The following is a 24,322-nucleotide window of genomic DNA, read 5'->3' as shown; positions in this document are numbered from 1 at the left end:
TTGGTTTTGCCAAAACCACCCTTCGGTATTTTGGGTTCTGGGTTTTGTGTTTTGGATCTGTATTTTTTTTTTAAAAAGCATAAAAACAGCTAAAATCACAGAATGTGTTGATTTTTCTGCTCCTATGCTATTATTAACCTCAAAAACCTTAATTTCCACTCATTTCCAGTTTATTCTGAACACCTCACACCTCACAATAGTGTTTTTATGTCCAAAAGGTTGCACCGAGGTAGATGGATGGCTATGCTAAGCGACACGAGAGGGTCGGCACAAACACGTGGCCCATCTAGGAGTGACACTGCAGTGGCAGACAGGATGGCAGTTTGAAAAACTAGGCCCCAAACAGAACATAATGCAAAGAAAAAAAAGAGGTGAAAGATGGAATTGTCCTTGGGCCCTCCCACATACCCTTATGTTGTATAAACAGGACATGCACACTTTAACAAACCAATCATTTCAGCGCCAGGGTCTGCCACACGACTGAAACAAGCTGGCAATTAATCTGGCCCTGCACAAACTGGCTCTACGGAGGCAAGATGTTGTCCTCATCCTCCTCATTCACCGATTCCTCACCCTCTTCAGTGTTGTGTACATCCTCATCCTCACAGAGTATTAATTCGTCCCCGCTGGAATCCAGCACCACAGGTCCCTCTGTACGTTCTGGAGGCTGGTCTCCCTGGAAAAGTTGATAATTCATTTTGATGAACATCATCTTCTCCACATTTTGTGGAAGCAACCTCCTACGCCTTTTGCTGACAAGGTTTCCGGCTGCACTAAACACTTTTTCAGAGTGCACACTGGAGGGGGGCAACTCAGATAAAATAGAGCCAGTTTGTACAGGGGCCTCCAAATTGCCTCTTTTTCCTGCCAGTACATGTACGGACTGTCTGACATGCCTACTTGGATGCTGTCACCGATGTAATCGGTAATCCACGCTTGTCGCTGCTGCTTTGAGGATGCAGGTGCTACAGCCCACACAAATCACAAAGACAGGAAAAAAAAGAAGAATTTTTTTATTGTTTGTGGAGCGCACTTTGAGGGTTACACCACCCTTTAACAGACAGACGCATGCTTGTCGCTGCTGCTTTAAGGATGCAGGTGCGGCTACAGCCCACACATTTCACAAAGACAGAAAAAAAAGAAGAATTTTTTATTGTTTGTGGAGCGCACTTTGAGGGTGTCACCACCCTTTAACAGATAGACGCACGCTTGTCGCTGCTGCTTTAAGGATGCAGGTGCGGCTACAGCCCACACATTTCACAAACACAGAAAAAAAAGAATTTTTTTATTGTTTGTGGTTCACACTTTGAGGGTTACACCACCCTTTAACAGACAGATGCACGCTTGTTGCTGCTGCTTTGAGGACAGTATCATATGCAGTGACAGTAGACTTGTCAGAAATTGTTGGCACGTCCTTCAGTCCGGACCAGATGTCCAAACCGGCCCTTGACTTATGACACAGGCGCACGCTTGGCGCTGCTACTGTGTTGATGCACGTGCGGCTACTTCGCACACAAGTCACAAACACATAAAAAAAAATGTTTTTTATTTTTTGGAGCACTTTGAGGGTTACACCACCCTTTAACAGACAGACGACGCACGCTTGTCGCTGCTGCTTTGAGGATGCAACTGCGGCTACAGCCCACACATTTCACAAAGAGAAAAAAAAGAATAATTTTTTTATTGTTTGTGGAGCGCACTTTAAGGGTTACACCACCCTTTAACAGACAGATGCACGCTTGTCGCTGCTGCTTTGAGGATGCAGGTGAAATCTAGATGGGATTTGGAACCGGGGACACACTACCTCCATCAATTGTCTAAATCCCACTGCACTAATGGCAGATACCGGACGCACGTCTAACACCAACATAGCAGTCAAGGCCTCAGTTATACGTTTTGCTTCAGGATGACTGCTGTCGTACTTCATCCTCATCGCTAGGGACTATTGGAGGGTCAATTGTTTAGTAAAAGTAGTGGTGTTCCTACTTCCTCTCTGGGATGATGAACAACTCCCAGCAGCAGCAACAGCACTAGGAGGAAGTGGTTCTTGATCTTTCCCTATTTTATTTTTATCGGAGAAAGTTTGGTCCTCCATTTATGTTATATTGATATATACGTGCGGCTAAGGCGCACACAAACACAGAAAATATTTTTTTATCTTTGCTGGAGATTAGTGCACTTTGTGGGTTATACCACCCTTTAAGAAATGAGCCAGCCGGCTCTTTACTTATGGGACACAGGCGCACGCTTGGCGCTGCTCCTTTGTTGATGCACGTGCAGCCACAGTGCACACAATTCAGAAACACAGAAAATATTTTTTTATTTAGTTTGGAGTGTACTTTGGGGGTTACAGCACCCTTTAACGGTCAAGCCAGCTGGCCCTTTACTTATGACACAGGCGCACGTTTGGCACTACTTTGTTGATGCACATGCGGCTACTGCGCACACAATTCACAAACACAGAAAATATATATTTTTTTTGTTTGGAGTGTACTTTGGGGGTTACAGCACCCTTAACGGTCAAGCCAGCCGGCCCTTTACTTATGACACAGGCGCATGCTTGGCACTACTTTGTTGATGCACGTGCGGCTACTGCGCACACAATTCACAAACACAGAAAATATATATTTTTTTGTTTGGAGTGTACTTTGGGGGTTACAGCAGCCTTTAACGGACAAGCCAGCTGGCCCTTTACTAATGGGACACAGGCGCACGCTTTGCACTGCTCCTTTGTTGATGCACGTGCGGCTACTGCGCACACAATTCACAAACACAGAAAAAATATATTTTTTTTAGCACTTGGGGGGAGCACCCCTGATGGACAGAGCACCCCCTGGACAACACTACAGCACCCCTTTAGGACTGGGACACTGCAGAGGACTTTGGAGTGGACACAGCCCCTATGGACAACTGACTGCACAACACAGTCCAGCCAGCCCCTATGGACTTTGAAGTAGTGGACACAGCCCCTATGGACAACAGCAGCACAGACAACACAGCCAGCCCCTATGGACTTTGAAGTAGTGGACACAGCCCCTATGGACAACAGCAGCACAGCGCAGCACAGCACAGCACAACACTACTCTGCACTACACTACACTACACTACACTACATAGCCCAGCCAGCCTTAACTCCCTCCTTCCCTCTTCACTGTCCACAGCCGAGTGAGAAAATGGTGCAGACGTGGGTACCTTATATAGGATCCAAAACCCGCGAGATCCGGAAGGCGGGATGATGACGTTTTGCCTCGATTTCAGATCCGAGTCAGGTGGGAAAAGTCGAACCTGACTCGGATCGGCCTCGGATCGGGGGGGGCTCAGGGGGGTTCGGATTTCAGAAATACGAACCCGCTCACCCCTACTTATAAGTGAGTGACAGGCCCGGCAAGTGACCTGCTCCTACCAGCACGCTGCCCACCACTACAATCAAAATAGAAGTGACTCATGGGTCACTTCTTACCCAGTTGCCCTGGGCCGCCCTCCCACTCTGCCTCCTACCTAGTGCTATACAGTTTTTCTTGTTACCCGGTGCGACGTCATATTGTCACGCCACGTTGCTGAATGAGGAGCCACGTAGTGTCTAGATGTCCTTCGGGAAGACTGAGGAGCAGCTAGAAGATAAGAAGAAGAGTGAGGTAACAAAGGTAACTGTCTGGGGTTGGGTCGGGGTTGTGGAGGGGTCAGGATAGGGCTGGGGGGGGCCTGTTTATTTTTGCAGTCCCGGGCCCCATACTGTTTGATGGCAGCCCTGAATATAGCTCCTAAATATAAAATTTGATCTGAACACACATCTGCTGCCCATAGTCCCAATATGACACAGTGTTCCTAAGTTAGTACAATACAAGTTTAGCATCTTCCTCCTAATTTCCAACTCAGTGCCCACGCCTTCTCCCTCGGATCTCCTTTGTGAAATGGCACCTGAACGTGAGGGAGAGAATCCGGGACTCGGGTCAACTCAGAAACCCGTAGGCCCTTAGGACCTGATTCAGACCCACTCGCTAGGATGCATTCGCTCGTAGCTGGCTGATTTTCTCAATATGTGCATGCGTACGTATCTCAGTGCGTGAACCAGTGCTAGACATCAGGAAGAGTTTGCCCGCTGCGCAAATACAGTCCAGCAGAGTGAGTGACAGGAGAAGCCGTTTGTGGGTGATGACAGGGGCTGGCCTTTAATAACGGAGGAGTGGAGATGCGAATGCAGGCGTGCATGAGTGTCTCAAGGTAATTTCAGAGGCATGCATAATTATGAGGCAGCGTCATTGTACATGTCACCTGGCTATATTTTACACCCAAGTGATCGCAGTGCTTGCGGTAGGGTATAGTCAACCTCAAGCGCTGCGTTTGCAGCCTACGGTACCCGATGTACCGATGGTTGCATACACTTCCTGGAGATGACGTGCGCAAGTGGGCGTCTTAAGACAGGCTGGTGGGCCTCTGCATACACTGAGCAATCGCACGCCAAGACATAGTGGGCGTGCTAAAGCCTTGCTGTGCGATCGCCTTCCTGCCGAAATTTGCATACCCTGGGCGCGAGCGTACGCATCTAGTGAGCGGGTCTGAATCGAGCCCTTAGTCGGGATGGGTTCGGTTTTCAGTAAATCTCTATTTAATATGCTATTCTACTTTTTAAAACAAGCAAAGTGATCGGCAATCACAATGTATTAAATATTATATATTTTATATACTGTATTTCATTTTTAAAATGTTAACGGGTCATTTGAAGAGCACCACTTACTGTCTAGGGACTTCATTAGTATTGTGTCTTGGTATATTGATTTATATAATGTTTTCTGTTTTACTGTTAATCAGGTGTATGTGTTATTACATAACACATACTGTGAAGTATATATAAATATTCCTAAATATTAAGGGTCGTATTTAGGGTGAAATGTAAAGGGAAATTGTGGCTTTTTGCTGCTGCAAGTCTGGCGGAAGGTATTGGGGGAGCAGGGGCTGTTCCTGGAGCACCTAGTACCCTTGCACCAGCCCTAGTGACATACAACACAACACAAAGATAAATAATACACATAACAACATTACACATAGTCTCTCAGATCATTTCATACTTTTACAAAATTCTGTAATTTTTTATTTTGCATCAATTATTTACATCAGCGGAGTCACCTTGCATCATACTGTATATAAGCTATGAGATGACAGATGAAAGTGTAAGCTAATTGGGACATTTCTTCATGCTAATTATGAGACTTGTCCAGCTGCTAAATGTGATGTCAAATCAATGTATTTTCTGCCATGTTAAAGGGATTAATTATAGGGAAGACTATAGGGAACTGCTGTAGTATAAATACCATAGACTGGTCCAGGGAAGCCTATATAGAACAATGTATTATAATCATTTGTTATATACAGTTGTTTCTTTTCTCAGGTGTAGAACAGATTTTCAGACTAACAACGAACCTTATCTGTAAGTATATCCATGATTATTGTGTTTGGGCCAACAATAAAGTGGCTTTGTATAATGCTGTACCATACCATCTGATGTAATGTATAATATCAAGGGGCCTATTCATGATGTTAATATCCCCAATAATTAACATTCTAATTTGCCGTGGAATCTGGAGCAATTCATCATTGCTGCGGCACTCGGAGCAGTGGCAGTAGTGCACATTCGTGATCTACGGGTCAAGTATGCGCACAAGAGCCCCGACATCTGGAGGAAGAAGCTGGACAGGGGCAGAGGCATCCGAAAGGATCCTTCTTCACAACCCGGATGACCTTCCAATAGGGAAGAAGCGAGTTGTGATCCACGAACAGGAGCATTCGCCATCTGAAGATGGCGTATGCTGCCGCATTCAAGCTTAAAAAATATTGTATTTTTGGAGTTTGATTAATTCTGTCCCCATACTAGTGTGTGGGGACAGTGGGCCATTCCGCCAGAGCAAGGTAAGCAGGAGATATCTGTGATCCTAGTGTATGGGGACAGCGGGCCATTCCGTCAGAGGAAGGTAAGTAGGAGATATCTGTGATACTAGTGTATGGGGACAGCAGGCCAATCTAGGAGAGGAAAGTAAGCAGGAGATATCTGCGATACTAGTGTATGAGGACAGTGGGCCATTCTGCCAGATCAAGGTAAGCAGGAGATATCTGTGATCCTAGTGTATGGGGACAGCGGGCCATTCCGTCAGAGGAAGGTAAGTAGGAGATATCTGTGATACTAGTGTATGGGGACAGCAGGCCAATCTAGGAGAGGAAAGTAAGCAGGAGATATCTGCGATACTAGTGTATGAGGACAGTGGGCCATTCTGCCAGATCAAGGTAAGCAGGAGATATCTGTGATCCTAGTGTATGGGGACAGCGGGACATTCTAGTAGAGAAAGGTAAGCAGGAGATATCTGTGATACTGGTATATGGGACCAGCGGGCCAATCCAGGAGAGGAAGGTAAGCAGGAGATATCTGTGATACAAGTGTATGGGGACAGTGGGCCATTCCGCCAGAGGAAGGTAAGCAGGAGATATCTGTGATACTAGTGTATGGGGACAGCGGGCCATTCCGGGAGACAAAGGGAAGCAGGAGATATCTGTGATACTGTATAGAGGAAACATAAAAGCAGTCCAATCCACCAATCACAATGGTCTCATATAGATGCTGGGAGGCTTAAATAATAATCCAATAGGTATTGATCCACTGGTACTGAGCATGTGCAGTTCTGGGAATCAGTCCAGACTTATAATTACCAAATCCAATGTCCACATGAATTAATTAGCAGTGCTGATAGGCTTCCGCAAGAGTTGGTCCCCGGGCAGAGGTTTCTGCAGTCCGTTTGTGTGGCTGAATAGCACGCTGCTTTGACCATATATCGGCACTCCTGTGGTGGATGGATAGTATAAGAAGGCAGCCTTCTTATACTATCCATCCACCACAGGAGTGCCGATATATGGTCAATAAATTGTACAAGGATGGTTGAAGCAATACCTAGGCAGTTAGGCAGGCAAATTGGCTTGATACTGTAAGTCAAACAAGCAGCTATGTAGCATATTCCAGGAGTGTAATATCAACATAAGATATGACTAGTCTATGCAAACACAAGCAATGCCTAGTAGGTATAGTATCAACCTAACTGAAAGAAAAAAAACCTCATGCATAGATAGGAAAACAAAACAGGGAGAAATAAGAGGGGGGAAGGGGGGAAGAGTGAGAGGAAAGGAAGGGGGGAGTACAGTACTAGTCAATGTTGATTATAAGTTTCAGTGTAAACGTATTTGAAAGCAATATTAAATAGTCAACAAAGGAGGTTCCACCTTAAAATGATTAGTCCATGGAGTCCAGACTTTAACAAAAAGATCTGGGGTATCGTGAATGATCGAGGTAATACGTTCCATCCTATAGGTGGACCAGATAGCATTAATGGTGGAGATCAGCAAGGGTGGAGCTGTTAGTTTCCATCGTGTTGCAATCAGACATTTAGCTGAGTTTAGAATATGTTTACAGACATTCCTCACTTAACAACCTACTCATTTAACAACCGTTCGGACTTACGACCAGAACTCTGATCATCTGGGACACAAAGTACAATGACACAAAATGTAATTCTGAATGTCTTTTTTTTTATAACTTTAATCGTACTGTACAGTATGTAAGAGTTATGCAAAGTAAAACAATTACAGTATCACGTTTTAAATGTCTACTTTTTTAGCTTTTTACATATATAATTTATAAAAATGTTTACAAAGACACATTATATAGTATACACAATGCACATTCACGTTATTTTAGTAAGTTATAATTTTCTCTACAAACTGGTCACATATAGTTTTTAGCACAAATATTAAGTATATGATTACATGATAATGAAATCATATAATACACTAATAATAGATCATAATGCCAATCATGATTTAGGGGTAATTATTAATATAATAGTATAAGTGTAGAATGAATTTAGTTAGTTTTATAAATATGCTGAGCAATATTTGGTGGGATTTAAAAGTATTTAATAATAGGAGAAACACATATGGACTGTTATAACATTCTGTTATACACATTATAGTTCAAAATAATTATTATTAATATTATTTCTATAAAAAACACTATATAAAAAATTATTATTGTCACTTTTGGCTTCCCAAAAGTTTATATCTATATATTGAGTTAGTTTTAGTTAAGATATACAATATAAAATAGATAACAGAATATTATGAGTATTATGAGTATTAATATTAATATAATAAACTCTATATATATTTAGCTTTAATATAACTGGATCCAAATACTATAAATGGGTATAGGATAGAGGAGAATACCATATATGGAATGAGAACAAATCGTACTGGGATCCTAATCAACCAATCAAAATCCTGGCGGCAAAATGAGTTTGAATGAACCTATGGAAAAGAGACTGGGGGGATAAAAGATGGCTTCCAGTTACATTTGGGTTGATAGCCTTGAGAAAGCTACAGGCGAAACGCGTTTTGGCGTTCTCTAACAATCCCGCTGATCATGAATATATTATTTGTTTAAATGTGTCTGGAAATATAAATGTATTGTGCATATAATAAATATATGAGAATAGAAGCAGCTTAACTTACATGTAAAACCACGCTCAGCGATATTAACACGGAGACTAACAATACAGGTCTCCGTGCTGTGAACACCGGGACATTTCCCAATAGTACTGCTAATTTTAACTATATTTTATGTCTAAATATATTGTGTAAATAACTAACACATGAGAACAGAAGTGCTTGCCGCGTCCAGCAATACTAAAACGGAGACACAGTTCTCCGTGTGGTGAACATCGGGATGTTTCCCAATAATACTGCTGATTATAATTATATTATCTATCTAAATGTGTCTGGGGACATAAATGTATTGTATATATAACAAACACATGAGAACAGAAGTAGCTTAGTCTACAGGTGAAGCCGCGCTCAGCAATATTAACATGGATAGGGGTATTCAATATGGGAGTGAAAAGTCAGTTTTTGCGTTAATTTCGAACCTATGACGTTATTATCGCAGGTTTTAGTTTTACACCGTATTCAATTTCAATGATTTTTCGCAGGTTCGAAAAGTCTATGAAAAAAAACGGGGATAACTTTTCACCACTGAATAGGTGGCGAAAAAAAGTGCAGAATTGGGGTTTAGGGGTGCAGCCTTAAAAAAAATAGCCTGAACCCCTGGGAATGACATTTTAAAAATAACTGTGTCAAAAAAAAAATAGGGACACCCCAAAAAATAAATTTAAAAATTGGGGTGAAAAAAAAATTTGAAAAAATTGTTTAATACTAGGGAAATAGGTTCAGGGCTATTCTGCAAGTATGCGGCAGGTGTATTCTAGAATAGATTATTAGCGGCAGGTGTATTCTAGAATAGATTATTAGCGGCAGGTGTATTCTAGAATAGGTTATTAGAGGCAGGTGTATTCTAGAATAGATTATTAGCGGCAGGTGTATTCTAGAATAGATTATTAGCGGCAGGTGTATTCTAGAATAGATTATTAGCGGCAGGTGTATTCTAGAATAGATTATTAGCGGCAGGTGCACAGTTGCAGAATTTTAAAAAACTTACTTTAGGGACATCAAAATATGCCAGTACCCATTTTCATGTACCCCAAATTTGATGGGACCACTTAAAAAAATGAAAAAAATAACCTAAGTGCTCTTCTGCATCACTTCTTCAATGTCGGGAAAAAAGCACCTGCCGCAGCTATTTAAATCTCCAACTTTCATTTGCAGGCTAAAACGGGGGTACCCATAGTGATCCCCCATGTTTTTACAGCTTTAGGGGGGTCCTACAATTTTTTTAAGGAAAAATTCTTAATTTAACTCAAATCCCACCTCACAGGCTCCCGTTTTCGTAGGTTTCATATTGAATACGGGGATAAGCGGGCGCGCGCCCGATACTTTATCCCAGGTAAAAGCTCCGATATGAAATGTAAAATTTGACAGCGAAGTTTACGTTTCATATTGAATACCCCTTGGAGACTGATAACACAGCTCTCCGTGCTGTGAACACCAGGACGTTTCCCATTAGTACTGTGAATGTGTCTGAAAATATAAATGCGTGTACGTGAAGCAGCGCTCAGCAATACTAATAAGGAGACTGATAATACAGCTCTTCGTGCTGAGAACACAGTGTGATAATAACATATACAGACGCGAATAATACTATTAGAGGTGAAAGCAGTGTATTGGACAATGACATGAACAGCTGTCTTATATATTAATTCCAGAAAGAGTACAATCTATGATGTGGCATAATTAGCAAGGAATACTATTATCCACCAATATAAAACACTTGTTATATCCCACTATTGGGGAATCAGTATTGGGAAAATATGTGGATACTTATACTAGCCACAATGTATTAGATTGCAACATTAAAACAAACTCATTGGGAGCTACTGTGTAACAGTTAATATTGTAATCAGACCAGATAACGGGCAAAATTTACTAAGCGGCAGTTTGACGGCGGTTTCTACTCTATTCTAAACCTCGGCGGTTTGGTGGCAGTTTCTATTCTATTCTAAACCTCAGGGGTTTGGTGGCGGTTTCGCAGGGGTTTCTAAATGACAGCTCTGTTCTATTCTATTCTAAAATGTGTTTTGATGGCAGTTTTGCAGTGGTTTTGGCCTTAGTAAATCTGCAGAAAGCAAAACAGCCCCAAACCACAGTCAAAACACATTTTAGAATAGAATAGAACAGGGCTGTCATTTAGAAACTGCTGTAAAACCACAACCAAACCCCTGGGTTTAGCATAATAGAAACCACCACCAAACCACCGGAGTTTAGAATAGAATAGAAATCGCCGCTTAGTAAATTTTACCCAACCTATTGGAATTACTTGTCCATTTGCGATAGACTTTTTATAATGTGAGATATGCACACTAGTAATCAAATTGACATTATTTGATTGGTTTGAAATGTAAAAACTGACACATATAAAGAATAAAACACTACATATATTAGATCAGCGGTAAATGGAATTCTTTATTTCTTTTTAATACACATTTTTCATAACTTTTTGCACATAGTAATACTATCATTTTAACAAATATTTCGCCTTAGATATCCTGAAGAACATATTTTAAAACAAGATCAAATAAAGATTTATTAATTTTTAACTCTAATACAATACAACCAAGTAATTATCATAAACTGGGATTCTTATAGTGCGCCATTTAGAATATCCCACTTTCTGCTTTTTTCTTTATACAGTATCAAGTTTGAGTTTCCTTTAGACCTTTTCTTTATTCGGAAAACATAAAAATGATTACCTCCCGGCTCCTCGTTTAGTGACCAATTCGTTTAACGACCTAGTCATAGGAACGGAACTCGGTCGTTAAGTGAGGAATGTCTGTAATCAGTTTTTGATGAGGTCACATGGCATTAGGGATGGGGCAGGGAAGTGAAGTAAAAATAAAGTGGTGTTTGTGATTTGTATGCCATCTATATCTTTAATGAGTTCATGAACTTCTAACCAGTATTGTTGGATATGAGGACTTGACCACCAGACATGCAGCAAGGTTCCCCTGTGTCCACACAGTCTCCAGCATAGTTCAGAAGAGGTGGGATATATTGAGTGCAAACGAGAGGGAACTGAGGACCTGATTCAGACCCGCTCGCTAGGATGGGTTCTCTCGTAGTCAGCCAATTTTCACATTGTGTGCAGGCATACGCATCGCAGTGCGCGAACCAGTGTGAGAGATTGGGGAAGCGTTCGCTCGCTCAGCATAGACTGCCCAGCAGAGTGAGTGACAGGAGAAGCTGTTTGTGGGTGGTGACAGGGGGAGGCCACTAAAAACGGGGGAGTGGAGGTGTGAACACAGGCATGCCTGAGTCTCAACGCCGTTTCAGAGGCATGCATAATTAAGAGACAGTGTCATAGTTCACATCACCAGGTTGGATTTTACACTGAAGGGCTCGCAGTGCTTGCAGTAGGATATGGTCAGCCACAAGCGCTGCGATCGCAACCGATGGTACTCGGTGGTTGCATACATTTCCTGGAGATGACATGCATAAGTGGGCATCTTAAGACAAGCTGGTGTGCGTCTGCATACACAATGCGATCGCACGCCAAGACATAGTGGGCGTGCGAATGCCTTGCTGTGCAATCGCCTGCCTTCCCAAATTTACATACGTATTGAGTGAGCGAATGCATCTAGCGAGCGGGTCTGAATGAGGTCCTAAATACCATCAATAATATAGTTTGTGGGAATTTTCTTTAATTCGTACTGAAAGTGAGCTTTTGCCAATTTCCAACCTAATTGTGGACCACCCCTTGAGGGTCAAAGTCTCGCCCACCTCCCGCTCCAAAGCCATTTTGTGTGTTTCCTTTTGAGGTTGGTCAAGGGAGAGCAATAGTTGATATATAGTGGAGATAAGACCTCTGGTGGACTGATGGTATTGACATTATGACTCATTGGGTGTCTTGTCAGTGACTGATGACGATTTGTTAAGAGTATGATAACAGTGCCGGATTTGAAGAATTGATAAAATATTTTGTGAGACAGAGAGAATTGGGATTGGAGATCTGTGAATTCAGGGAAGTAGCTGAGAGGGGTGATATCTATAGGGAAGAGGAAATTAGAGCGAGTCCAGTGATGGAATGAGCGATGGTTCATACCAGGAGGGAATGCTGGGTTATTCCATAATGGTGTCAAGATGGTGTGAGAGGAGTGAAGATGATAAATTTGAGTACAGAGATCCCATATAGACAGTGTGAAATGAATGGTCAGCAAAAGTGAAATAGCAGGAGGATGGTTATGGAGTAAACACCAAATGAGACTGTAAGGAGAATATGCTAAAAGAGTGGCAGCTTCAATTTCTGTCCAAGCTCTTTGGTTAGGAGGAGCATGCTCGCACATTGTGTCAGCTGGGTAGCATGGTAGTACTTAACAAAATCAGTGACCCCTATGCCTCCAGAGGTGCGATGTTTTTGCAGCAAGCGCATTTTCACCCTAGGTCACTTTCCTGCCCATACAAAGTGGGAGATATGTATTTGAAGGTTCTTCAGGATTTTGGTAGGGATGTGAATCGGGAATGTGTCTGCCATAGGTATAATAGTTATCTTTACTGCAGCCATACGTCCTATTCAAGATAAGAACAGTTTGTTCTCTGAATTCTAATCTTGGATAACTCTATATCAATTGCTTTATATTTGCAGGAAACCGTTATATGTTATTATTTACGTTTACTGTATACAGCCCTAACATCACAAAAAAATCTGTAACCTTAAAACTAATTTTAGAAAAAAATTAATTTTTATGACTTCAGATGCAATTTGGATTTTATGCACACCTGAATTAGTTGCTGTAAATCTTTTGATAAGTGGTTATCATAAAGCAGTAAGTGCCAAAGGGCAGGCAAGCTGGCACCTGTAGTTCTGATGAAAAAAAACAATAAATTCATTATTATTTCACCACTATTACCCATGCACTCACCAGTCAGGGGTGCACGGAAGAGGTCCAGTCTTCAGGATAAGCCTGAGGTGCTTGGGAGAGGGGGAACCCCTTAATTGGGGGGTGCCCACCTCCACTGAGATCCCAGGCTTGCGCTGACTACCTTAGGGTGTTAATGCTTTGGCCGGTCTGACCCGGTGAAGGGATCCCCTGGCTATGGCCTTACACCCTGGCTAGAATTGAGTCTGGTGATGGTTTTAAAAATAGGTGGTACCCCACGCATTTATGTCCCCTATTTTTAAAACCAGGACCAATTCAGGGAGCCCAATGCTGGATCCTAAAATACGGGGGGACCCTACTCATTTTTCCCCATATTTTTGGAACCAAGACTGGCTGGGAAGCCCGGGGCTGGTTATGCTTTGGGGGGGGGGGGTTTAAATTAACCATTGAATTAATAACACACACACACAAGTGGCCTGCACATATGTCACTGATTTGTGCATGCTGCTTGTTCGGGAGAGAAACACGGGAAGGAAACTTGGGGATTAAACACGGGTAGGAACAATCAAATAGGCCATCGGAAAACTCAATAATGACAGACTGAATATCCGGTTTAAAAACGGATCATCACAGTTCCAGCACAAATCTTAGTAAATTTATACCATAGAGTCACAATGTGGAAAGGGTCTTTAGTAAAGTCCCAATGTGGAAAGTAGAGTCACAGGGCGGGATGCATGATGCATCGCAGTCACAATGCAATGCATTCTGCCAGTCATCACATGCATGCCAGCGTTGGTAACGACGGTATACATGACAATCCTTGCACAGGACTGCTCTGTCGGTAAGAGCAGCCCTTTGTGATGGAGGGACTTCTTGGTCTATGACTTAAGTCACTCAGGTGTATTTCTGCGCATGTACAGAAGGACGCACATGCCAAAGGGGGGGGGGGGGTGCTGCAAGGGATCCCATCTGATCTCTCTATCAGCACTCAGTGGAGAGAAGCCCATCAGGAAGATGGCGTTACCCACCACAACCAAGTCCCGGAGTGCATATGATAAATGCAGTGAAACCCGCATTTTTGGGTTTTGACCACATTTTTCCACTTGATGAATCCAGCCCAAAATGTGGAAAGTTTGTGCAGTAGAGTCACAATGTGGAAAGTGTCTATAATAGAGTCACAATACGGTTAGTGTCTTTAGTAGAGTCTCAAAGTAGGTAGCACTATGATTGGAAGTAATTTCGGAAAGTGAGGAGTGAAAGAGATGGTTGGGACATAGAGAAAGCCAGCAGAGAAGGAAATAACCAAAAGGACACAATAGGTAAGGTAGAGATATAAGAGGGAGCTTCGGAGAAAGACAACTGGTGGTGAAGTAAAACCAAGATTTAAAACCAATCCTGCAGTAACTCTTTCAATTTCTCCACCTGCTCCCCAAAGGGGAAAAGATATTGAGCAAATTCCTGGTTCATCCTTTTAGTTTAAAAATATAAATAATTCAGAAAGAAGGCGTACACATTAATGAAGAATTTTCAAAGTGTTTTCAAACCAATTTGGATGTTTTCCCATTCATGGCACTGGTCGGATGTCAGTTCTTGCTAATGATCTGGCTTGTAAGCCCAACCCTGCTGCAAACATATAACATTAATACAGTAAACTGAAAAATATTTCCTCACTTACTCCTTTAGGTGCTATTACTTCCTATTAATATAAAGTATCCTGCACATACAGTATTTGCCATTTTCGTATCCAATAATTGTGTCCTATGTTTTTTTTCTTTTTCTAGGTTGAAGGAGGAAAATAAAATCATCACCTTGTCCAATTCCATAATGGCTAATACGACAATATTGTACAATAATGTCACCCAGGGATCCATTTCCAGTGGCAAAATGACAAATATGCAAAAAATCCTTCTTGGGACTCTGACCATTATTTGTTTCTGTGTCTTCCTCTACTTCATCTCACTCATACTACATGTTTTCTTCACCACCCCTCATGTCCGAGACAATGCCCGATACGTCCTCTTCGCCCACATGATGATCAATGATACATTATATCTTACTACAGGACTTATTCTCTTCATGTTTTCATTGTTTTTGGTCTACCTCCCTGTGCCCATTTGTTACGCAATTTTCACTCTGGCGACAGCTACATTTATTATTACACCCTACAATTTGGCGGTCATGGCCCTGGAACGCTATGCAGCCATTTGTTTCCCACTGAGACATGTAACGCTTTGTACATCACAGAGGTCTATGTATGCCATTGCCATCATATGGGTAATTGGTCTAATACCAAATGTAGCTGATGTCATCTTCCTGAGCACCGCAGCAGAAAAGACTATATTTACTTTCAATGTTTTATGTAGACCAGAAATATTAACAGTGAAACCTCTGCAAAGTGTGATAAGATCCAACACCTTCATCATCAGCCTAATACTGGTGGGACTCATAATCTTGCTCACTTACATTAGAGTGATGCTCATTGCAAAGAATGTGAGTTCAGGCAGCAGATCTGCCTCCAAAGCCGGTAAAACCGTCATGCTCCATGCGTTTCAGTTTTTGTTATGTTTGTTTTCTTTAATGTCCTCATTTACTGAAACATATTTCACAGACATTTTCTACTTATCTACAATCAACTTTATCCTGTTTATGTGCCTGCCAAGGTTTCTCAGCCCAATCATTTACGGGTTTAGGGATAAAGTGTTCAGTAGATGTGTTCATTAACTGCATGTTAAGACACACATTATAGGCCTGCTCTGAGTTGTGGTCATCCGCCTGCGACTATGCAAATGGCGCTACAACCTACTTCTCTCATGTAGTATATCAGACATTGCAAGGACTGAGATGCCCACTTTTAGCAGCTGTATATATTGTAATACTGATTGTTGCTTCCTGATAGGTCACCATCAGTCATGGAAAAGAAATTTGCGCAAGCCCTATGGCTGACTATGGTCCTGATTCAGAGCCGGACGCTCTGACCAGAGCGCTCGCTCTGAGTCAGGGCCCTCCTCCATTAATATGGAGCGTCCTCCTGGACGCTTGTATAGCTGTGGGTCACCACCCACAGCATATACGAGCGTGCAGGATGATGGTCGCGATGGTCTTGACCATCGCGACCATCATCACTGCGAGCAACAGCCTGCTGTTGAGTTTTTCAACCGCGAGGCCAGGAGTGATTTTGGCTCTATCAGAGCCAAAATCACTCCCACTGACATCACTAGTGATGTCAGTGGGGCCGGCGTCAGACGGTAGGCATTCCCTTGGGAACGCCTCCATCTGGCAGGCACGCCCCCGGCATGCCCACCAAAGGGGGCGTGCTGTCAGTCAACATCGACAGCACGCCCCCTTTGATGAGACACTACGAGCGAAGGAAAGTCCTTCGCTCATCGCGTCTCGCGCATGCACATGACAGAGCTCCCTCCGTCGTGCGCATGCGCAGTGCAGACCATCAACCCACTTGCGAGCGGACAGCCACTCGCGAGTGGGTCTGAATGAGGGCCTATGTTCACCTGTACATCTGTGAATGCAGCCACTTGTATTGACATGACCACGAAACTCCCGTAACACGCCCACTGAATGGACCATTTATGCATTCAATTCTAGCCATTGCCCAAGATCACCTCCAAAACATTTCAGATATTGTCCGCCTTGATCTGAACAGTGTCTTTGTCCTTACATTATTTTTGGTCATGCACAGTTGCAAAAAAATCGCTCAGCTACGGAATATCGATATTACGTGCTGCTTTGAATCAAGCCCTATAGAAGCAACCAATCAGATTCTACTTATCATTTATCTAGCACCTCTTAGAAGATAATAGCTAGAATATGATTGGTTGCTTTGGACAACAACTCTACTTCTATTACCTGCACTTTAGTAAATATACTGTACCCCTAAGAATTCATTGGACTACTGCATCTTATTTGTCTACATTCCAGAACTGTCCAGAAGGCTCTCATAAATCAGCTGGTGCTTCTGGGCAAGTCTCTTGGAGTCACTCACCACCCGACGGGTGAAGTGGCTGGTACAGGAGGCTGATGACGCGATTCTTGTTGAACCACATTATTTTGGCTCATTCCCCCACTTCACAATGTTGGTAATCACAGGAAGGGGCAGCCCAAATGTAGGAAAGTATGTACATCGCACAGAAAACCAATCTAATTGTAAACAGTGATTTATGCTTATATGATTATTGGTCCTTTTGTTTGGGGTGGGGGTTACATCTATGCAGTATAGAACACCATTAGGATTGTGTTTTCATGAAATATATACATTTATATAATCAGCCTTTTGTGTGATATTCTGTTTTATTAACAATCATTATACTATTAGTAATCTATGTATTATCTATAATGTCTAACTGCAGAGAGATTTCATACTGCCATTTACAGTCATTCAGCTACTAGTAGTTGAATAGGTTGATAGTGAGCAACGTTACTTATAGGAAAATGTTGGTGGTTTTTATGTGTATTTGTACTTTTTCATTCATTTTTAATACACATTGCTATGGGCAACATCTCCACTTCTATAAACCCACACTTCAGTAAATATTCCCCATAGAGTAATGTTTTGTGATTTCTTTACCTTTGCACCTGTTCTTGAAAACGTTTGAACACTGCAGGATAGAATACCAATAGTACAAACCATTATGGAACTTGCGCCAACCCATCTAGTATCAAGTACACGAGACACACTGAAAATATTCTCATATAGTTCTGCTGAACATTATTTTGTTACTTTCTTGGATTCTTTGGACAATGACTGTATTGTGTATAAGGAATATCTACGAAAGTCTGAAAGTGAAATATCTCTGTAAGATCCTCCACTGTATCTGTAACAGCTACAGTAGCTCTAGTGGTGGTTTATACAGAGCAAACTGATTAGGGTTGGAAAATCCTTACATAGAATTGTGGCAGCTCCAGACTTAGCACCAAGCATAACTGCTGCTCCGTCACTTCCAAAACAAGAAGAATTTCTGACAATTTTTATTACATAAGCCACTTTTGTACAGCGTGTGTAGTAAGGAATCACAAATGCCCTGGGCTTCTGTACTGTTAATGTCAACCAACTCTAGAAAAAAAGTTGTAGTATGGCAATCTTCAGAACTGTCAAAACATACAGCCCATATTGAAAAGAAAAGTGGTGAAAGATGGAATTGTCCTTGGACCCTTCCACCCATATGTTATATATCAATCAGGACATGCACAGTTTTTCAAACCAAGCACTTCAGCGACAGGGCTGCCACTTTTGTAGATGAAGTGCTTGGTTGGTTTGGGCCTCCACAAACAAGCTGCCAATTGGCTTAAGGCAGCTAACAGTGTTGTTAATTCTCTCTACACTGGGAAGATTTCAATATCATCCTCATCCTCATCAGTTGGAAAAGGGAAAATGGAAATCAGTTGGCGCTATCAACAAGCAGCTTGTTCAAATGGAGGTGTCAACTCCTAGCAATATATAGAAGGGAAAGATGGATATGAACAGCGCTAAGTGACTTAATAATGTATCACAAATAAGTATTGTTATAGGTAAATCCACAAATAAAACACAAAAAATCTACAGTTTCAAAGCAGAGAAATAATGAAATATATTATATAGATCATCAATATATATTATAATCAGATATATCTCTATACGGCTTGATTGAAAATATCAATTTATTGATATACAAAATATATAAAAAAATGTATATTTCATAGATATTACATTTCACAGTATAAGCAATAAAGGTGAAAAGCACTTGGACAATACATAATAATAAAACATAAAAATAAAAATAATTATAAATATTAAATAATAAGTAAATAAAAAATAATAAATATAAATATATTGAAAATAATGACTGTAATCCAAAAATATTATAAAAATATTCCATAACAAGTCCAAAAGAAAATGTCCATATGGATTGATGTTTTTTTTTATTATTATGTATTGTCCAATTGCTTTTCATCTTTTATTGCTTATACTGTGAAATGTAATATCTATGAAATATATATTTTTTATATATATATATAATATATATTGATGTTCTATAGAATTTATTTCTCTGCATTGAAACTGTAGATTTTTTGTGTTTTATCTGTGGATTTGCCTATAACAATACTTAAATATGATACAGTATTAAGTCACTTAGCACTGTTCATATCCATCTTTTCATCCTCATCAGTGTTAATATCACACTGTTATGATACCTAATGAATTCCTGCACTGTCAAAACCTAAACCAGTGCCCTTTGCCAATAACAACCCTCTTTCCCGGAAAACACACACTTGTTTGTAAGTATTCGGCTTCCACAGGGACTTTGCACTTAAAGTAATAACAGTACAGGAAGCATAGATATCAAAATATAGACAAAGGAATGTGAAACTCTAAAAACTGATATAGAGAACTACACCTAGATTCTCAGAAGGTCTCACATCCAGAAATAAACCCAAGCACTTACTGCTTAGCTTACCAAACTAGACAGAAGAAGTCTGTCTAAAACTAATTGATGTAGTAATACAAATAGCACTCCTAACCCGTGATTACCAGAATTCTCTCCTACAGTTAGCATCACTGCAAGTTAGTAACAAACAAGGGTTAAATTTAGATACTTATAATTAAGGAACTAACAAAAGGGTATGCAGTTATATTTTCACTACATTAGTAATATATACATTCTTAAGCAATAATAATAATTCCAGAATGATAATTCAATAAACATGAGAGTGATTGCAAAACTCAGTTATTTCTTTAGCTATATAGCAAACTGCAGGAAAAGACATTTCAAAACACATGGACTATCCAGAGTAGTACATTATCTATGTGTATATCTGCTAGCAATTATATGTGGTAGAATGTATCCTGGATACTTAGCAGATGAAGAAACTAGCAATCCTGATGACCATCCACCAGCACCGGTGTTGGTTTTCTTCTAGGCCTAACTCAAAAAGTTCTTGCTCTGAAAGCAGGTTTAAACAAAGAACTTTGAAATGAGCTAGAAAGAAGCACCTCATGGCAGAAGGTATATTAATGATGTCCCGACCCCTGCACATGCAGTCTTCCCATTAACTGTGGTGCTCCTGTTTTTTATGCAGACTATGGGCCAGCAGTTATCACCTCTTTTCTAATGTAGGTTGTGGTTTCATTGAGAGCCTGCTAGTAACACCGGTTTGCAGGCTTACGGTGAGAGTATACGGACATCACCGCTCACAATAGGGCTGAAGTCTCATTGAGAGCCTGGTAGTAAGACCAGTATTCAGGCTTATGGTGAGAGTATGCAGTCGGTTTTAATGCTCTTACAATTTTATTTGTATAAAGAAAAATCCAGAGGAGGGTCCTAGTGGGGTAAGTCATTTTGCTATGACATCTCTGAGTTTTTCTAACAGGCTGACACCTGCCTGTCTGCCTCTAAGTGAAGCTGGTGATACAGAGAGTAGCCTTCCTGTGAATGAGCTGGCATTGTGTGTTATTTGTTGCCGCTGCTGATGGCGATACACCCACCCAGTGGGCTGTTACATTCATGCAATCTTTCATTTGACCAGTATTGCTTGTAAACATATCTAATCTTAAGTAGATAGAAGGTATAATGGCATTTTCTAGGCCAAGAACTAGTTTTCTATTAACATCCCAGAACAGGTGATGAATTGCTGCTCTTGTAAAATGGAATCAAGATGGAATTTGGTAGCGGAGACATAAGACCTCAATTAACTGTCATATTGGACACAGCGCAAATACTAGCATAGCCATCATTGTTTCCATGATTCTCTGTGCAACTAGATGGCTGCTTTCATATTTGCTTCCTCTTACAAAGGATTGTTTGACAGTCAATTGTAGTTTAAAAATAGTCTTTTTGGTCCCCTTCTGTGATGAAGATTTACCCCCAGCAGTAACAAGAGCAGCCCTAGCACTAATGGATTCTTCTGGAGAATTCTGGATAGGGAAGGAGTCAGTAAGTCTTTGCGAATTGGATCCAGGAGGACTGATTGTTATTATTTTACCAGATTTTTCAGCGTTTCCCAAGTACTTTGCATGAACTCTCTGCAAATGACGTAACAGGGAGGAGGTTGCTAGATGGTTAATGTCCCTAGCTCTACTTACTTTGGCTTCACAAATGATACAATTGACTTAACTAATGTTGTCAGGATTTGCGAAAAATAATTCCACACATAAGAGGTTTTTATTGTCTTATTTCCAGGCAAGACAATGACCTTTTTCTTATCATGGGCTAGAACTGGTGCCACTGGTGCCTGACTTACTGTACACAAACCACATCTTCATCATCAACATCCTCATTAACAGCATCAGCTACACAAATATCCTCCTCATCCTGTTGCAGTTCCTTAATTTCTATGTCACAATCTTTACTTGTGCTGCTCATCCCCACATTTGCAGAGGGTACAGAAATAGTAGAATGAGGCTTCCCTATCAGTAGGTATTGAAAATGTTAGACTCACACATAGCAGTCGTGGACACCATTAGACTCTTCTCAGGGTTTTGTGATGTTTCTGAATACACAGTGCACCTTTCAGCATTAGTGTTTTTTTTACTGCACTGATTTGCCTGTTTTACATTTGACACCTTTTCTAGACTAAAAGTGAGAATGTGTTCCATCATCCTGTGAGGTTACAGAAGAGGATGCCTGAATGTGTTTGGCCCTGGCTTCTGCAATAGGCATTCTAGTGCATAAAACAGCAGTAGCAGGACCACCACTCAAATATAAAGGCCATGGTCTTAGCCTTTCCTTGCCACTGTGTGTGGTGTATGACATGTTGGCAATTTTATGTTTTTAGCAGTAAACTTTCCCTTTACTATTAGTGATGTTTCTTTGCCCTTAAGCACCTGCTTTAGTAGATGTTGAAGTACTATCATGACTGGAAACAGTCGCAGCACTAGTACTCGGTTACTGTTCCTGCTCTAATATCAACTGATCCATATTGATTCACAGCGCTTCTAGTAATGGTGGCATGGCACCAACTGAGCATTATTTTGTAACACAGGGCCTGAACCTGAACAAACACATGTTTTATTCATTTAGTTTTTAAAACAACACACTGTGACTCATATCACCTCTAGTAATTTTGGCATGGCACCTACTGAATGTTATTTTTTAACACAGTGTCTGAGCTTGAACACACACATGTTTTTTTTAACAAATGACAACTTCACACTGTGACTCACAGCGCTGTTATTAATGGTGGCACAGCACCTATTGCAATTTATTTTTTAACACAGTGCCACTGCTTGGTCCTAAACACATACAAATATAGTGAGCAATGAAGCAAGGTACAATTAAATAATTTAATGACAACCAAAAGCATATAAAATATTATCCTTTAAAAAACAGGAATTGACAAAAATAATAATTAAAACAGACAGTTGAAAAGATCTGTCTGCACACAATTAGTATGCAATATTTAGTAGTATAACACTGCCCACAAAAATAAGAGCAATAAGGATTGCACAAAATATTAGCGCTGTATTATCATATATTGTGTCCAGGTTATAGCCATGCAGTAGGAACCAAGACAGCCATGTGTAGCAGTTCTGTTTCTTTGAAACAAGCATAAAAGAATATATAGGTTAGTATTCAGCAGTAGCTCAATTATTAGCTGTAGCAAGCAGGACAAAGGCCCTCATTCAGAGCCGTACGCTCTGAGCAGAGCGCACGCTCTGAATGAGGGCCGGGCTCCATTTTCATGGAGCGTCCTCCTGGACGCTCGTATAGCTGTGGGTCACCACCCACAGGCTATACGAGCGTGCATTTTGATGGCCGCGATGGTCGTGACCATCGCGACCATCGAAATTGCGAGCCGGAGCCTGCGGTTGAGGTTTTCAACCGCAAACTCCGGAGTGATTTTGGCTCTATCAGAGCCAAAATCACTCCCACTGACATCACTAGTGATGTCAGTGGGCCGGCTTCTGACGGGAGGCGTTCCCGTGGGAACGCCCCCGTCAGGGAGGCACGCCCCCGGCACGCCCACCAAAGGGGGCGTGCTGTCAATCAACATTGACAGCACGCCCCTTTTGATCGGACACAACGAGCGAAGGAAAGTCCTTCGCTCGTCGTGTCTGGCGCATGCGCACGACGGAGCTCCCTCCGTCGTGCGCATGCTCAGTGCAGACCATCGACCCACTTGCGAGCGGACAGCCGCTCGCGAGTGGGTCTGAATCAGGCCCAAAGTTAGTATTCCATACCAGGGGGATTTCCAGTTTAGGGAGACAGAGCTGTAAGTACAAAACTTTAAGATAATGCACATTGTAAAGTGGCATCCGACACACCATTGGTGCAGTAAAATCTCACCCCAATAAGGTTTGCATATCCAGTCAGATCTGGTCTTGCTTGATAGTTACAGTGGCTCAATGTCCAGCTGGTAGGGACAGAGGACCTGATTCAGACCCGGTCGCAAGCGCTGAGCTCTCGCAACCGGGTCAATGGTGGCCCACAGCTCATGCGCACGGCGAAGGCGGCTCTGTCGTGCGCATGCGCGAGACCCGGCTAGCGACGGGCAATCCGTCGCTCCGGGTCTGGCACCAAAAGGGTCAAGCTGTCAATGTTGAGTGACAGCTCGCCCCCTTTGGTGGGCGGGCCAGGGGGTGACTGCCCAAACGGAGGCGTTCCCGAGGGAATGCTTGCCGTTTGGGGGCGGCTCCACTGAGTGATGTCAGTGCCGTTTGGAGGGTGGCTCCACGAGTGATGTCAGTGGAGAGCTTCCGGCTCTGTCAGAGCCGAAAGCTCTCTGGGGCTTGCGATGAACGAGGGTCTTGTCACAAGCCCGATGGTCGCGATGGTCTTGACCATCGCGACCATCATCATGGCCGCTCGCTATAGCTGTGGGTAGTCACCCACAGCTATGTGAGCGGCCAGGAGGCCACTCCAAAAATAACAAAAAAACACCCTGACTCAGAGCGAGCGCTCTTTCAGAGCGTCCGGCTCTGAATCAGGGCCGGAGCACACAATGTACAGCGGCTTCCAGCGGCTCCCATCCCA

At 42.0% G+C, this 24,322-nt stretch overlaps 1 protein-coding gene and 1 pseudogene across 1 annotated transcript in view; one reads left to right on the top strand and one right to left on the bottom strand.

Annotated features, from left to right (window-relative positions):
* Positions 1–5,361: 5,361 nt before the first annotated feature.
* The window catches only part of LOC148507630 (odorant receptor 131-2-like), a 40,566-nt gene continuing 21,605 nt past the window's right edge, over positions 5,362–24,322 (top strand). Inside the window, exons 1-3 of the mRNA XM_088445805.1 lie at positions 5,362–5,425; positions 15,143–16,071; positions 23,387–23,406. Of these exons, the coding sequence (XP_088301931.1) occupies positions 15,186–16,071; positions 23,387–23,406 (906 nt within the window). The 5' untranslated portion in view covers positions 5,362–5,425; positions 15,143–15,185. The remainder of the gene's footprint in view (positions 5,426–15,142; positions 16,072–23,386; positions 23,407–24,322) is intronic.
* On the bottom strand, positions 17,937–18,535 carry LOC148507631 (E3 SUMO-protein ligase KIAA1586-like; annotated as a pseudogene).

This window comes from Taudactylus pleione, unplaced genomic scaffold, assembly GCF_031769625.1.
Source record: "Taudactylus pleione unplaced genomic scaffold, aTauple2 ptg000390l, whole genome shotgun sequence".
NCBI classification, from domain to species: Eukaryota; Metazoa; Chordata; class Amphibia; order Anura; family Myobatrachidae; genus Taudactylus; species Taudactylus pleione.
This window is presented reverse-complemented; position numbering and strand designations above follow the sequence as displayed.